The 16846-nt window shown below is 47.2% G+C and overlaps 1 protein-coding gene across 3 annotated transcripts in view; it reads right to left on the minus strand.

The window, feature by feature from the left end:
• Window positions 1–465: 465 nt before the first annotated feature.
• PLEKHA3 (pleckstrin homology domain containing A3) overlaps window positions 466–16846 on the minus strand; it is a 723378-nt gene continuing 706997 nt past the window's right edge. For 2 of the 3 annotated variants that reach the window (XM_069616104.1, XM_069616102.1), the window contains one exon: window positions 466–1566. In XM_069616104.1, the coding sequence (XP_069472205.1) occupies window positions 1445–1566 (122 nt within the window). In that variant the 3' untranslated portion in view covers window positions 466–1444. Of the gene's footprint in view, window positions 1567–1940; window positions 2078–16846 lie in introns of those variants that run through there. The other variant, XM_069616103.1, reaches the window with a different exon arrangement.

Here is a 16846-nt window from a genome sequence, read left to right on the forward strand (position 1 = left end):
GTCATCATGTGTATACATAATTTCTTCTATATTGTTCGTCTTGGACTTACCTAATGTCAGGACCATTAATACTATCAGCAATTAGGTGGATTAAGACTTATTTGTCAATGCATTCCTATTTTCAGATATTATAAAATTCTTAAGGAGATTACCCAAGAGGATTTGTTGTATACTAAAAGACATGTTCATGCTTTTATTTTAATAGTACCCTGAAGTTCTAATCAAGAGATCAATGGGTGATTCGCTTGATATCAAGTCCCCTCTTCTTTTTTAGTGTTATGGCAAATATAATCATCACTCACCTTTACGTTCACTGCCACACAAAGATGTACTAAAAACACCTTTCCTGTAGGCTCACGAGAGGAAAATATTTATAAAACCCAATTTGGTAATGAATCGGTTTTAAAATGATATTAACAAACACACCATGTATTAAAAATACAGTATATCATATCATAGTCTTAGACTGGCAAAAATATACAATGTATTCAAAGTGTAAGGACGTATGCAGAGTTTGAGGGCTTTTATACAACAACCCATTTACAAATATATATTTCTTTATTTACACATACATTATTCATCTTTGCTTTATATGCGTTCCTCAAGTTGAACAGGGCTGTTCTAAATTAAAGCATTTTTTGAAAAACAGTATTTCAAAGAAGAATCTGCATAAATACAGCAACATACCATTTAATGCTCAGGGAAAGGAAACAATGCGCTTTAAAATATAAAAAAATACAATTCAATATAATTTACGCAACATCTTGCAGATTTGCAGATCTATAATAACCCACATCGAAACTAGCCAACATTCTTTTTTGATGCAAAAAAGAATAAATATATCTGTGCAAACACTATATTAAATAAACATACATGTTTGGTATAAATGTGTCACTCGAGTTCACCTGTACATGTTATTTTAAAAAGTAAAAATAAGTAGACCTATCTACTGCCTCTTATATAATAAACTAGCTGTACATATTTTTTTCTTTTAAAAAGATGGCCAAGTAACTACCATCAAACACTGTGGCAGCCTGGGGTCACACTTAAGACCACTGGCATTTGGCACTGGTTACATGTGCTTCAAGCCTTGAGCGGTTTCAAAGCTGAACATAGCAAGGTCAAAGCCATCGGTCTGTCTAACTCTTAGAATACGCACATTTCTGGAAATAGCAAATACAGATCCAAACATGTTTCTATTTGTTCATAAAAGCACAAACTGTAGACGGATTAGGAAAATACTCTTGCAAATAAACTGTACAAAGATAAAATACACTTCAAAGTTGTTTTTTTACATTATTCTATAAAGTGCAGGGAGGTCCTTCTGAGGGAGACTGCTACCCTAATATATGACACTAGCATAACCACCAACATCAACATCAACATTTGCATTTGCATAGCAGTGCTTTTAGAAAATGGAACACTTTAGTTTCTGTTTCTTTTTTCACGAAGACCAAAGTGAATCTTCAGAGTCTGATCTTTTCTTTGATGTAGATTTACTTTCCTCAGGGATCGTTGATGAAGTCAAATCCCCATTCAGTGTATTTTTGGAACAGTGAGCAGGCCCTATTATAGATGAAATAGAATACACATTTTTATATTTCAAGATACTGCCTGCCTGGAAACATTGAGCTGTCCTTTTAAGCTGTGATAACTCTCCTGTTCAAATTCTACCTAGTGCTGGCAACTGGTCACATTTGAGACGACAGAAGCACAAAGACCTACATGGACAAATCAACTAGCAACTGTTGGTCTGCATTTATGCTATCAAACCCTTTTTATATATTTCCCAAACATTAGAAAATAATGGGTAATTTAACCTACGCAGAATTGAGCTACAGAAAGTGCATAGCTACATAAGTATACCACAATTCTACGTTATGAAGCAATCCCATTATTATGGAAAGGTTTCAGTTACTTACCTGTATCTACTGTTCACCAGCATGGGTCCTCTCCCCAAGCACTGCCTCTGGCACCCATCTTCAGATTGGTAAGCACGTAAGGTGGCAGTATGACCAAGAAGAGCCACAGAGGGACAGGATGGAGGGTTCACATGTGAATCCATGGCAGACCAATGCTGTAGAACAATAGTTGCAGGTAAAACTTAAACCTTTTCCAGCATGGGTTCTGGCAAGGATTCACACGCTCATAATAACAAATACACAGCAGTACACATTACACAGGCAAGCAAGGTGTCAAGGCTCAACAGAAGTAAAGCATTTCCAAAGTGAGTGCCCTTGAAAAGTGGGAAGAGCCCCTAGACGAGAAGGACACAGAAGAGTTTTAGGGAGACAATTAGGGCTTTCACTTCCAAAATATGGAGGAGGAAGCTGTCCTATCCTTGATACTTCAATTGAAGCCTACAAACGACTTGGCATTTCCGATGCTGGCTTGTACAGCCAAGCACCTGGCAATGAATATTACCCCATTTGTAACAGCTTTCATAAATAAATCATTAATGGAGGGCCATGTCCCAAGTGCCCTGAAGAGGGCACTGGTGAAACCCTTGTTAAAGATGCCCAATTTAGATCCAACAGTGTTAAAAAATTACCACCCAGTGGCCAACTTGTGCTGGCCAACTAAAATCTTGGAAAAAGCAGACAGCATCCAATTTTCAAGCCTTTATGGACAGTAAAGGTTTACTGGAGAACTCCAGTCTGGGTTTCGACTCAAGCATGGGACAGAGACGACACTGCTGGCTGTTCAGGGTGATTTGCTGGAGGCTGCGGATAGAGGGGGATCCACAGTATTGTTGATGCTGGACCTATTAGCGGCCTTCGATACAGTGGTTCATCAGATCATGCTCCAACATATAAAAAACATTCTAAATCAGTGGTGGAATGGTTCAGTTCCTTCCTGAAGGATAGTTCCCAACGGGTGACCTTAGGAGGTTTCCTCTCAGAGTTATTATGGCTGAAGTGCTGAGTCCCCCAGTGCCCAGCGCTCTCGCCTTTGATTTTCAATCTGTACATTCGCCCGGTACTTAATATATTGAGGAGGCATAGGTTAAGATTCCACTCCTTTTCTGACGATACTCAAATTTATATTTAGACAGAGAATATTGCAGAGGCATTTGAGAAGATCAATTAATGCATGGGTGAGATTAAGAGGTGGATGGCATGCAATCAGCTACAGCTAAATGCAGCGAAAACGGAGGTAATACTATTTGGGCCAGAAAGTAGAAGGATGGTGGAAAGAAAAAGGCCACCCCCCTCTTGATTCTAGATGAGGAACTCCCGTTTTCAAGGAAAGTAAAAAAATCTCGGGTGCATCTGGAAGGAAAACCTGGGCAGTGAAGCCCAGGTAGGCACCAAGGTGAAGGCAGTGCATTACTCACTGCGCATGCTTAGGAAGGTGCTCCCTTTTGTCTCGATGGAAGACCATGCAGTGGTGGTAGGGGCATGACCAACTCCCATCTTGACTACTGCAACAGTTTAATGGCAGGCACCTCAGCGGATCAAATGGCCAGGCTGGATCACATCTCAGCCCTACATAGATCGTTACACAAGTTAATGGTGGAGGACCGAGTCAAATTCAAGGTGGCGTGTTTGATGTACAGATGTTTTAATGGTCTTGCACCGAAATATCTGACTGTCAGGGTGTGTCGCTATTAGCCAACAAGAGATCTCTGTTCCGGAGATACATTTTTGATGTGTGTACCAATTGAAATCCTGGCATGCCAGTCTTTGGAAATATTCAGAAAGATGCTAAAAACCTTCCTATTCAAATGAGTTAGTTGGGCATAGTTCATATGTAGTACTTAGGCACTCTAATCCTGATGTATAGTTCACATCTGCGCCCGATTACAGTTAAGCCTGTCTGGTGCACGTAAGAAATGTTCTAAATCAAAAATCAATTCACACTTACCCCTGGAACAGACTCACCTCAAGCAAACAGGTTGCGTAGCACTGCCTGGTTGACTCTGGACTCCCTGGAATACCTGTCGATGCAGTAGAACCTCGTGAAGGTATGCCGGCACCTCCACGTCGCAGCCCTACAGATGTCGAGCAGGTGTACAGCAGAAAGGAACACCACCGTTGCAGCCATCGCTATGGTGGAGTGTGCTCTAGGGCGCTCTAGAGCGTCCCGGAAGATGCCAGTTAGCCAAAATTGAGACGTCTTTGTGTGTGCTACGTCGAATTTTAAGATGCAAGAAACATCCAGCGAATGCAAGGTCCTCTCCGCCGGCGACAATGGTTTCAGGAAGAAAACAGGCAACACCAAAGTCTCAATGAGGTACAATTCCGACTGAACCTTCGGCATGAAAGAGGGGTGCGTACGCAGCACCACCCTCGATTTGAGGAAAGTCAGATACGGCTGCTTGCAGGCCAGGGCCTGGTTCTCACCCGCTCATCTGGCTGAGGTGATGGCCACGAGGAATGCCGTCTTCCACGAAAGAAACTTGAGTGGGGCTTGATGCAAAGGTTCAAAGGGTGCCCCCATAAGTGTTGTCAGGACAACTTGAGTTCCCATGCCGGGGCAGGCGCCTTCACCAGCAGGAAAGATCAAAAAAGCCCTTTGAGAAACTCCTTTACGAGTCTGTGGGACCACAACAATGATCTTCCCGGGCATCTGGTGTAGCGTGAGATGGCTGCCAGGTTTACCTTGATGGACGCGTGAGCCAGACCAGCTTTTGCTAAGGAAAGCAAGCATAGAACAATCTGTGGGGCCGTGACCCTCAGAGGGGTAATCTTCTGCGACCGGCACCACATAGAAAAACACTTCCACTTATGGCTGTAGCATTATAGTGTCAACGCCGCCCTGGCTTTGGCGAGGACCTCCCTGCAGTCCGATGGCAGCTCAAAACCCCCGAACTCTACGGAGCCATGCCTTCAGGTTCAGGGATCCTGAGTCGTGATGAAGGATATCTCCTCCCTCTCTGGTGAGCAGATCCAGTAGTACTGGAGGCAACGCTGACAGGCTGAGTACATCCGGATACCAAATCTGCCTCCGCCACGTCGGGGCGAGGAGTATCAGCCTGCACTGACACTGTCGGAGTGTGTTGATCACACATAACAGGAAAGGAAACGGGGTTGGGGGGAAGCGTACAGAAACAGAACTACCCAAAGGAAGGAGAATGCGTCCCCTAGGCTCCTTGGTTGGTGAAATCTGCTGGCAAACCTTGGCATTTGGAGTTCGCCGCCATGGCAAAAAGATTGATCGGGGATCTGCGCCATTTGACGAACAGACGATAAACCTGATCCTGACGAAGTTCCCACTCGTGGCAGGTGTGCCTTTCCCTGTCTGCAACAGTGTTCTTGACACCTGGAAGGTGGAGCGGGACGAGGAACAGCCCCTGTCGATGGCCCAGTGCCACAAACCCTGAGCTTCCTTGGAGAGCGCTGGGGGTCGGGTGCCCCCTTGCTTTCTGTTGTAGAAGATGTTGGTGGTGTTGTCTGTGAAGATCCTTACCACCTTGCCCTTCAGAGACGTATGAAAGGCTTTAGGGCCCAACACACTGCCTGTAGCTCCAAGATGTTGATGTGCAGATCCTCATCTTCTGGAAGCCACAGACCTCGGGCGTGTAGACATCTGGTGTGAGCCCCCCGCAACCTTCCAGAGAGGGATCTGTGGTGACCGTATCCTGGTATGGCAGGGTTTGAAATCCCATCCCCTGGGTGATGTGGGAGCGCACCCCCCAAAACTCTAACTTCCCAGACACTTGTGCCAACTGCCATTGAAGAAATCCTGTCGGGGTCGCATCTGCAACGTGCAGGATGACATCATGCCCAGAAACGACTTGATGGCCTGAACCGTGGCCGTCTTTACCTACGACAGTCGCTGCACCTTCACTTGAATGACTGCAAGCCTTTCCTCTGTGGGTGAAGCCAGGCAAACCACTGTACTGAATCTGGCGCTGAGGAACAGCGCATTCTGTGAAGGCAGTACTTCGGAGAGTATACAGAAAACTCCAAGTCCGTCAGTAGCCGGACGGTCTCCTTCGTGTGCTTGTCGACCAGATCCCGGGAACAGGTGCGTATTAGCCAATCTTCCAGGTACGGGTATACATATATGCCTTGCAGATGCAGGTGGGCCGCCACCGGGGCCAGGCATTTTGTGAACACTCTTGGGGCCGACTTTAAGCCGAAGGGTAGGGGATTGAAGTGGTAGTGTTGGCCTTGTACCACGAACCGTAGGAACCTTTGATGTTTCCTGTGGATGGGGACATGGAAGCACGCATCCTCTAGGTCCAACAACGTTAAGAAATTCCCTTCCTCCAGTTAGCCGCGTACGTGCTGCAACATGACCATCCTGAATTTTTGGGACTTCAGGTACTTGTTCAAACGACGTAGGTCTAGGATGGCTCTCCAACCTCCCCACCCCCATCTTCTTTCTGACCAGAAAGTATCTGGCATTGACTCCGGAGCCCTTGGAGAACGAGCTATATCGCACCTTTCCATAACCTGGCTCACACGTCTTCCAGGAGCTGAGGGATGTGCTGCTCCTGACAGGGAACTGGTGGAGTATGAGGGCACCTGCATTGGAACTCCAAGGTGTGTCCCTGGGCAAGAGACAAACCCCATCAACGGGCCTTCCACTGGGGTGCATGAGTGGGGGCCTGACGTCTTGGCCGTTCAGGATTGCTTGAGCAGGGCCCCCTGCCCTGTGGGCGACTGTGATGCCGACCTCTGCTACTGGCCTGGGTGCGACCCCTGTAGGCTTTCTGCGTTGACGATCGGGGAGGTTGTCTGTATGACGTGGAGTGTCCCTTGCATGATCTGCTCAATGTCCCCCTGGAGGAGCGAAAAGACTATGAGCGATGCTGCTGCAGAGTGCCAAAGGAACGCACCGTCTGTGTCGTCTTTATGGCCCGAAGGGATTCTTCGACCGCCTTCCCAAACAGATTTATGCCTTGGAACGACATGTCCAGCACCTTTGCATGGACATCTTGGCAAAGGTTTGTGGCCTTCAACCATCCCTGCCGACAAAGCCACTCTGTTTCCCATCTGCCGGAAGCCCGAGTAAGCAAGGTCTAGTGTCACCATAATGGCATGGTCCCACGCCACCTCCCCTTCCTGGAAGAAAGGGTCCTCTGTTTTCTTGTTGTTCAGAAGGCATTCCAGTATAGGGCCCAGCTTGTACCAAAGCTCCCGGTCGTATTGGGACAAGATAGCCAGAGCATTAGCTGCCTTGATCGTGGATGCGGCCGTGTAGTTGACTCTCCTCCTCATGGCGCCCATCCTCTTCCCCTCATTGTCCAGAGGGACTGATGATGCGGATGCTGGGTTGGCTGAACGTTTTCTCGCGGCAGCCGACACTACTGAGTCCGGCAACAGTTGTGACCTCAAACACGGCACCTTGTATTTCTTCTCCAACCTTTCCTGTTTGGTTGGAGCCGTGCATGGGATCTTCATGAGGGCCAGGCCTTCCTCCCAAATGTCATCCAAAAAGGATACAGCCATGATCGTCTTCCTCTTGGTCTCCCGTCGCTGATATAGGAAGCCGTCCCTTTTGGTTTCCTCAGGCACCAGCTGGAACAGCTTGGAGATCGAGTGGAATGATCCCACCTCCTCTGGTGGGGAGCCTCTATGGGGGCGTCCAGGTGCAGCGATTTGCCATCTGCCTGGACAAAGTCCACAGCCTCGTTGGTTTCCGTGGCTGTGTCCGTGTGGGTTTCTGGGTCCGCCGGTGGAGTCGGGTCCCGATGTGGTGGAGGAGGCTGATGCAGTGGGGTCTGGTGACGCTTCCTCTTCTTGCGTAGAGGCTGCTCAGGGACCTGCGGAACGACAGGTGCCAGTGCTGGAGGCAACCTCTACTGGATCTCTGTCACTAGGGTGTGGTGAGTTGACAGGATGTCCATGGATATGTCCCTCGCCTGAAGAGGGAATGATGGAGTGCTAGGCCCTACACGGTCATCTTCCTTGTGGACTGTGTGGACGGACGCTTGGCCGTCGTGGTCCGTGGATGAAATGACCATTGGCTGAATATAAACCTTGGAGCGCTGCTTTGGGGTCTCCTCGCCTCCCGCTTTTCCCTCCTGAGGGCCATGTACCGGGACCAGAACTGGTGCCTTTCCACCTCCAGGGGTACCCGCAGCCTTCGCCTCTGTCTCAGTGGTCGTGTCACACCTGGAAGGGAGGGATACTCTCTGCGCTGAAGGGACCACATTTGTCGGGTCGGTACCACCTGCCATAGCGGTCACCCCAGAGGATGTCGACTGTCTTCGGCTGCGCCTGATGAGCCTCTGAGGCCTTCTTCTCTTCCTCCGGCCTTTGTTTCTCCGATTTCTCCCGTAACTTGGCTGGGGTGGATGACTTCCTCTTTGAGGAGGAACCCGATGGCAGGCTGGCTAAGGAGGCGGATGGCGATCGTGGTCTATCCGACATGCGACCCGCATCAGCGGCGAACCCGGTGGAATCGATATTGCGGTTCTTGGCCTTGTCCTGGACCCCCACGGAGGGGGTGTCCTCAAAGGACTTTGATCTCCTCCCGGAGCAAGACCGCTCCTATGACCAACCGGTCCTGGGTGAGGCATGACCCTACTCAGAGCATGGGTCAGAGGCCTTGCTCGACTTGAGCCATGCCGCCAGCTTGCTATATCCGTCTTTCTTCATATTCTTCGAGAAGCCCAGGCATATCTCGCACCCATCCTCGTTGTGGTATGGGTGCAGGCAGTATAGACACTGTAGATGTTTATCCTCTACGAAGACATTCCTTAGGCTGGATTGGGTCCTGGGTCTCCACTGTGTCCTTCCCTCCTTTTTCTCCTGCGTCATGGTCAAAGGGCGCGAAGTAAGCCCAAAACAGCCATCCAGAAACGTTGATGTTCAATCGCCCTTGAGGGGTGTGCAACTTCACCGACAATGGATCCCTGTTGCAGCCCGATGAAGATAGGAGCACACAGGCTCCTATGGAACAAAAATAGAATGTTTCCTAAAAACAACTGGAAAAAAATACAAAATAGCTCATAGAGCAAATTGAGGACTCCCAACACTAAAGTGTGCAGGCAAAATCTGAAGATGGCTGCCAGAGGCGGGGCTTAGGGAAAGGACAGTATGACCCAGAGGACAGTGATTGGTTTAGAGGAGAAATACAGTTTTAAAGTGAAAGTGAAACTGTTTTTTCTTTTACCGAGGATTCCCAGCCTGACAACGGGGAATATTCATGAGCATGTGAATCCATGCCAGACCCCATGCTGGAGAAAATTAAACACTTTATTATGGCATATGTTTAACTTACTAAAGTGACAATGACCAAGTGCAGAAGAGGGGCAAACAAGTCATTTTTTTTACCATCCTCGTGTTCCAGTGCAAGTTAATCATCTTGCCTGATTTAAAGTTGGCCATTTGAAAATATTACAAACCTGCAACAATGGTACTGTGTCCTAAATAGAGCCTTCTTTCAACTTCCAGCCACAGTAGGAGCACTGCCTTTGGTACCAAAAGGCAGACAACATGTATTTGCATGAAAGCCCCTTCACATCACAAAGATATCTACAAATAATTTGGTGGAAAAAATGTTCATGGGTATTAATCCAGTAAAGAACATTGTGGGATGATCATCGGGTAACTAAAGAAAATCAAATTATTGCTTTTGTTTTTTGTTAAACCACCCAAGCTCGAATCCAACATGGGTAAAAGGTATTTTTCTTTTTTAACGTGCACAGTTGCTACAATTATTTTTAAATGAAACGGGGGAAGGAGATGCAATGTGTGGGAAAGGAGTAAGGACATTCGCAGTTGGAGGACATATTGAGCTCCCCTTAAAAGAGCTCTTGGGCAGCAGGGAGGGATGGTTGGAGGAGGTGGTTTAGAATGGAACAGGACAGGAAATAGGAGAATGAAAGGCTCCCTGCCACCATCACCTTGCAGTAGAAAGAAGAGAGGGAGGAAGTGATGTTTTCCACATGAATATGGTTAAAGACAGCACAAGCACAGGGCTCATTATCTTTTATTTTAGATTCACACTTTCTTTTTTATACTTTTCCCCCATTTATTTTTTACATTTAGTGTTGGTATGGGACCAGAATTAATTTGTACCAAATTTTTAGGTAACATAAACCCAAGCTTTGTGGAAACCATTCCCATTTCCTCTTTCAGAAAGAGATTTTAAAAGAGTCCCATCATACTGAAGAATCATTATCGAGTTCAGTTAACTCACAGAGATCCATTCTTAACAGAAACATATACTAAAACAGAAGATGGTTTCTCTTTGAAACAGTGCACGTACAGCTCACATCTTCACACTCATGGGGTTAAAGAGGTGCGACATTTGTGAAGCCAAATAAAGTTAAGCAAAGGAGTTTATAACAAATATACTCATGTATTTTAAAATCTGTTTATTGGCATATACGTGTCATCACATTACATGAGGGATATCAGGCGGTCGTAGTACCAAGTTACATATTAAACAGTAAGAAAACCAACAAACAAATCGGACATCAATCTGACAAATTACGTTGGTGTCATGAGAGCGAACAAGGCCCCAGGGGGTTACCTCCACCGAGTTGGCAAAGGAGGGATGGGTCAGGGCTGCCATCTGCACGGGTTAGTGGCACCACGCAGGAAGGGGGAGCAGTTTCCATCACTCAGTAAATCAGCTTAAAAGGAGTCACAAATATCATGGAGGCTTGGCATTAGAAGGGCCAAACCTGGCTATTTGGAGTGCATTACAGAGCTCAATATTGGTGGTACATTCCCCAAGGCCCAGCTGTATGGCTCTGTGCCACACAACGGTCTCAGCAGTGCTCCACCACTGTATGTTTTTCAACCACAATAGGGGGTTTGAGACATTCGCCAATTTTCAATCAAGCACAATTCTCCTTTTCGCAAGGACACATGCCAGATCCATCAGTTTAATTACATACTTCACTTTATGCTGCCTACCATATATTCGCAACAAGAATTCAGCAGGTGACCACTTGAATCTGGCCTTGTCGGCTCTCTCAAGTGTCGATTGAACATAGTTCCAGAGAGCCTACACCTTCAGGCAGCTCCAGAACATGTGCAGCAGGTCAGCATGAGCATTTCCACAACACACAGTTGGGCAACACTTGGCTATATAATTTGGCAATCCTAGCAGTTGTCATGTATGTTCGATGTAGGACCTTGAACTGTAGCAATCTGAATCATGCATTCCTAGACACACGCTTAAAGAGTAACTCAGTTTCACACTGCTTGTCCTCTAATTCTAGTCCAAAGTCCAATTCCCAAGAGGTTCTAACCTTTAAGCTACCACTTCCCGTTGCAGACAGGAGACCACTGTATAATCAGGATACTGGTTTCCAGGCATCCTCAACATCATACAGCAATGTCAGTATCTTGCAAGGCTCTGGTTCTGCCAGCCATTCGGGCCATTTCCTCTTGGCCAGCTTTGCGACTCAAATATTGCAGGAATTGGCCTCTATGCTGCCAGTGCTGGGAACCAGATGAAAGGCTTTAAAGACCCCTCCCTCATGCATATCCCCTCATGCAGATACAGCAGCTGCCTCCCATCGCTTAACCACCAGAAGATCACTACAGTTACGGCAGATGAGGGGAGTAAACCTCACCAGGCCGAAGCAGTAGGGATGCCCTGGCTCATATCGGTCTACCCAACCTTAGCATGTAGGGCATAATGCCAATGCATTTCCCATCAATCCACAGCACTTCCTTCCATGTAGCAGGTTTAATGTCATTTATCATGAGTCTAGTGTCTCACAGAGGTTTATCCGCCAACCAACCTGCAACAGATCTCAATTGTGCAGTTAGGTAATTAAGTTTGAGCCACGGGAGCTGAACACCACCGTGCTCCTGACTCATGTATAAAGTGGATATCGTTATCCTATGGTGACTCACCCCCGACAGGAAGTTCCTAAAGATCGATGCGTCCATCCTGAAGAAACCTGCGGGGATAAGGAAGTCCACAATATCAAAATAATGGAGTAGGCGAGGCAGTACGATCATTTTTATGATCGCAATTCGTCCCAGCATAGAGGGAGCCGTGACCGAAAACCCATGGATCTCATCACCATATTAAAAGCCCTGACAGTATTGTGCAAGTGCATCTCCTCCACAAGTGTAGGATGCAAATCCACAGCTATCAAAACTCACAGGTCTCCCATCTAATGCCCAGTTACAGCAGGTCCCAGTGATCCAGTCTGTGCAGTTGAGCCAGGGGGAACACACAGGATTTATCCTTCGAGAATGTAATGCCTGAGATACGTGCAAAGTTATGCAACATCTCAAGGACTAGTGGCAAGTTGTGCTCCAGCTGACAAATATAAGAGCACATCATCGGCATATAGCGAGATCAGGTGTTTGAGTTCCCAGCCAACATACCTGCCTCACCGAAACTGCACACGCAGGGACACGGCTCAGGCTCCAATGCCAGAATGAACAACATCAGACACAGCGGGCAGCCTTGCCTGGTGCCCCGTACGATCTCCGGTTCCATGTGTTAATATCCTCGCAAAAATATTGCCATACAAGAATGGCGCAGTTTTTTTTGCGGCAATATGAACCCATAGAACATGCAGGGCAAACCCCTGCAACACCCATATTTTTTTAAAGGGAGCGGGGGACACCCCTGCAACCCCAGCTCCCACTGACCCTATAAATTATCCCCACAAATAATGTTGCCCATGACCTTGCCCGGCAGCCATATATATGGAGACATTATTTGTGGGGATAATGTTACCTGATACCGGATCTCTCAGGCAGGTGAAATGTGTTTTCCAGTGCGTACCCTGGCCACCAGCTTGGTGTATAGCAACTGCACCCAGCGCATGAATCCCGGGCGAAAACCACATCTGTGCAGCACTGCCTACATCCATTCCCAGTAGACTGAGTCAAATGCTTTGATAGCATCAAGCAATATGATGGCCCAATTCGTCTCCTGTTGAGATGCCCGATCTATAATGTACTGCAGTCTGCAGAGGTTCATATAGTTGTTCCTCCTGGGGACAAACCCTGTCTGGTCCTCATGGATCAGGAACCATATGACCCAGTTAAGTCAGCCAGCCAGCAGTGCCCTAAGTATCTTAAAATCTTGGGATAAGATTGACGGGGACCTATAAGAGTCATGAGTAGACTGCTCTTTGAACAAATTGCCCTGATTAAATTGCTGCCACTTGTTCTATGAACTGAATGTTTGATGAATTTTAAATAGTGAAGATAATATCTTTTTAGAGTGCTTTTATTTAGAGAGGCTCTCAAAATGTTATTTTGGGGGATTGCTGTTTTGCCATATTTGTTTTGCTTTACTGAGTCAGGGACTTGAGTATTTTGTCCCTCTCCATTATTTGTGTCAAATTAGCACCCACAAGGCTTTATTAACTTCAGCCTAGAGCGAAAGCAGGGCGGGCACGCTGAGAGCGTACCGAGCACGCCGAAGGCGCATCAAAGGCACACACGCCTGGGCACGTCCGGGGGCTTTATGGGCCATGGGCCCATGCGCTTTGTCAAAATAAAGATGTGACCATGGAAGATACAAATATTCAGGTGCCAAACTCCAAAAGGTATACGCGTCATGAACATATTGATTTGGCTCCAGGGGGGGACAAAGCTCTATGAGACAATTCAATGCTGCAGTTTCACAGAAGGGGTTTTGGCTACTAATGTTTTAGGGGAAAATATAAGGGTAGGTATGGGAGCCACAGCCCCCGCAGGCCCTCTGAAACGTTTGCTGAATAATGCACATTGTGTGGGGGCTCACCAATACAACTTGCACAACATACTGGCAGAAATTACCCCTGATTTCTTGTATATCACGCACACTTGGTTTTCACAAGAGTTTTGATCCTGTCAGGATTAGTCAGGCGAGTACAAAGGCAGCAAATATGGCAAGGGAAATGTGCACCCAGGAACTACGACTCAGGTATGCTAGAACCCAGGAGTGCAAATAGAGTGTGACATCAAAACCAATATATGAAAAGGGATGTGGGGTAAGCACCTGACCGCGAGGAAAGTCGGCAAGCGCCTTACCCCCAATTGCTGTTACAGGTACTGACAGCGCTAAACCCACGTGGAGGGCAAGCAATGACAGGATCTGTGTACTAACACTCTTGATGGTATTACATAAGGGAACTTAAGAACTGTACTCACGAGGACGAGATAAACCTCTAGAATGTCAGCTAGCCCACGAATCCTGTTGAAGAAACTGGGACCCCGAAAGGCTAGTACAGCAATGGAAGGAAAACTAAATACCTAAGTGGGAATAGTGTTTACAAAATAGTGAGGAAAACATAAGCATTCACACAGGAGCTAGCTACTACCGCACACCACACCTAATAATCAAAGGGAAAATAAATGCAGAAGTGCCGTGGAAAACATGGAATGGATCCTCTAGAAAGTAAGGATCAGGAGCAGGGAAAAACGAAATAACCTATGCAAACTTCTCCCTACCCCTCCAAGGAAAAGACAGGAAACTAAACTAAGAGGAAGGCTAAGGCAAATGGGTAACAGCAGCAAAGGACAGAGTCAAAGAAATATAGAACACAGACAAACTGGGCTGCATCTAAAAGGGGAAAGCACTGAGAATTGCTGCCTGCAAACAGAGGAAGACAAAAAGGGAAATCAAGGGAGCAGAAATCAATTAGCGCATGAATCCGAAATTCAGGGCGGAGGAAACAAGAAAACAGGAACAAGGAAGTAGGTACAAAGGCAAGGAACCAGGAACCAGGGACTAGTCAAAAACAGGAACACTGCAAACGATGACCAGCGCTGGACTGAAGTAAGACTGAGGCTTTTAAAGCTGCTTAACGAGCACACGCCTCGGGTGTGCTGATTGCTGCACCTGCCGCCACAGCTGTTACCTATCCTCCACCCAACCTTGTGTTGCAAGGGTGGAGGTGGAGCAGTGGGCCAGGCATTCTGGGAAGCATAGTCATTTGGTTAAAGAAGCATGCTGGCTGCCAAAAACCTGGAATGGATCCGGAAGGGAAGTAGCTGGGAAAATAGGGATTTAGCACTCTCAAATCATCACAGCACTGTAGTATAATGTTCGGAGGAAAAGTCCAGTAGGGAATAAACCCCAAATCATGCCCCCAAATGGTGGGAACGGAAGCGAAGGGAGCGAGTCATGACAGTATACCCCCTCCTACGGCCGGCTTCGGGTGCCCGCCACCCGCACGAGACATCTTCTTTCCATAATGGGAGTGCTTTTTCTTTGGAGGTGGCACTGATGGAAATGGTGGCCTGTGGGCAAAGGCAGATGGACTTCCATGATAGGAGTGCTTTGTCTTTGGAGGTGGTACTGATGGAAACGGTGGCTTCTGGTGAGGAAGAGACTCATGGTTCGAAGAAAGACATGAAGGACTTGCAGGACCAGAAGCAGAGTTGGAAGGTCCAGGAAGCTCAGTCACTGGGAGTGGACCCTTATAAGTCTTTGAGGAGGGAGGCAGGCTGGTGCAACATGCCTTAGGCAATGGTAGAAGCTCTGTTAGCCTTTCTGCCGAGAGTGGACATGCGGGAGGTGAGGAAAATGCTGGCTTCAGGAAGGGTTTATGCTCAGCCATTAGAGAAGGTGGTGGCTGAGGTAGAGGTTCAGATTTCCTTCTGTCATCCATCTGGGAAAAGGCTTGTGGTTGAAAGTGACTAAGGTTTGACTGCACATGTTCTACGCCTTGGAGACCTGAAAGTCCAATGGGTTGTACAAGGCTAGTACTCCTGGTGACAGTCGTGTAGCCACTTTGTTTCACGTGGGATACAACAGCAGGGATGTTTGGCATACTGATAGGAGTGATAGACGCAGTACTTGGTATTTCAGGCAGACTCGCAGAAGGAGCAATAACAGACACATCTTGAACTGCAGCAGTCATTCCCTTCCTTTGGCTACTAGCACCCGACTGGTGCCTCTTGGCGGAATTCTGTTGCACAAGTCCTGTAGGTAATACGCCGGTCTGCACCACCCCTTGTGCACACCCAAGTGAGTGGTTCTGACTCACCACTTGGTCCAGCTTGATGACTCTGAAGCGGGAGCTGGCAAAAGTCTCAAACTCTGATGCTGCATCTTTAGGAGGCTCTGATGCTAAAGTGAAGCAGTTGGGAGAATCGTCTTGTGGAAAAGGCAGGCATTCTGGTGCTCCTCCTGAAGCAAAAGAAAGGCAGGCTAGACGTTCATCGACCGTAAATGGTTGGGATTCAGGAGGAATCGCTGGAGCAGAAGAAAATACAGCAGAAGCTGATGGTGTAGACAGGTATACCTCTGATATTGGCAGCGAGGCTATGCAGGATACAGGCGTCTCATGAACTGAAGGCAAATACTCAGTATACTCCGGGACTGAAGACATGCTCTTTTGATGGACTACCGGAGGCTCTAAAGCTGAAGGATGATCTGCAGGATGAGTCACTGTAGCTGAAGACAGGCAGGTCAGGGGAAACCTTGAGGCTGAAGGCATGCAAGCTGGAGCAATCTCGATTGCTGGATACAAACATGTCCAGGTCTTTGGGACTGGCTCTTGAGTAAATGGCAGACATGGCAGCGGTTCATTGGTTGAAGACAGGTGTGCCAAAGATGACTGCAGGGCTGTGGATTGAATCATAGAAGAGTCAATGGTTGTAGGAGGACAGACAGAAGTCTCAGAAGTTGACAGACCCATCGGTGGCTCAGGAATGAAGGGCACCTTTAGGGCAGTAGACTCCTTGGCACCAGTAACCAAAGTCTGAGCTGTACCCTTGCAGTCCCTTTCTTTAGTGGGTGACACAGAGTCTTTTTCTTTGTAGAAGTCAAAATCAATCAGTGGAATCACCATAGTAAAGTCTCTGTTAATCAGGATTTCGTCTATTGTCCATTCCTCTGTTTTAGCTTCTGAAAGAGGCAGATTATCAATCAACAGTTCAGGAACCACCTGACGGTTCTTTGGTTCAGTATACTGTGGAATGAGTCCATCAGAACATGAAATCTGTACTGTCTCTGACTGTTCGTA

The sequence above is a fragment of the Ambystoma mexicanum genome, chromosome 9 (genome assembly GCF_040938575.1).
Source record: "Ambystoma mexicanum isolate Mex_15411 chromosome 9, UKY_AmexF1_1, whole genome shotgun sequence".
Lineage (NCBI taxonomy): Eukaryota > Metazoa > Chordata > Amphibia > Caudata > Ambystomatidae > Ambystoma > Ambystoma mexicanum.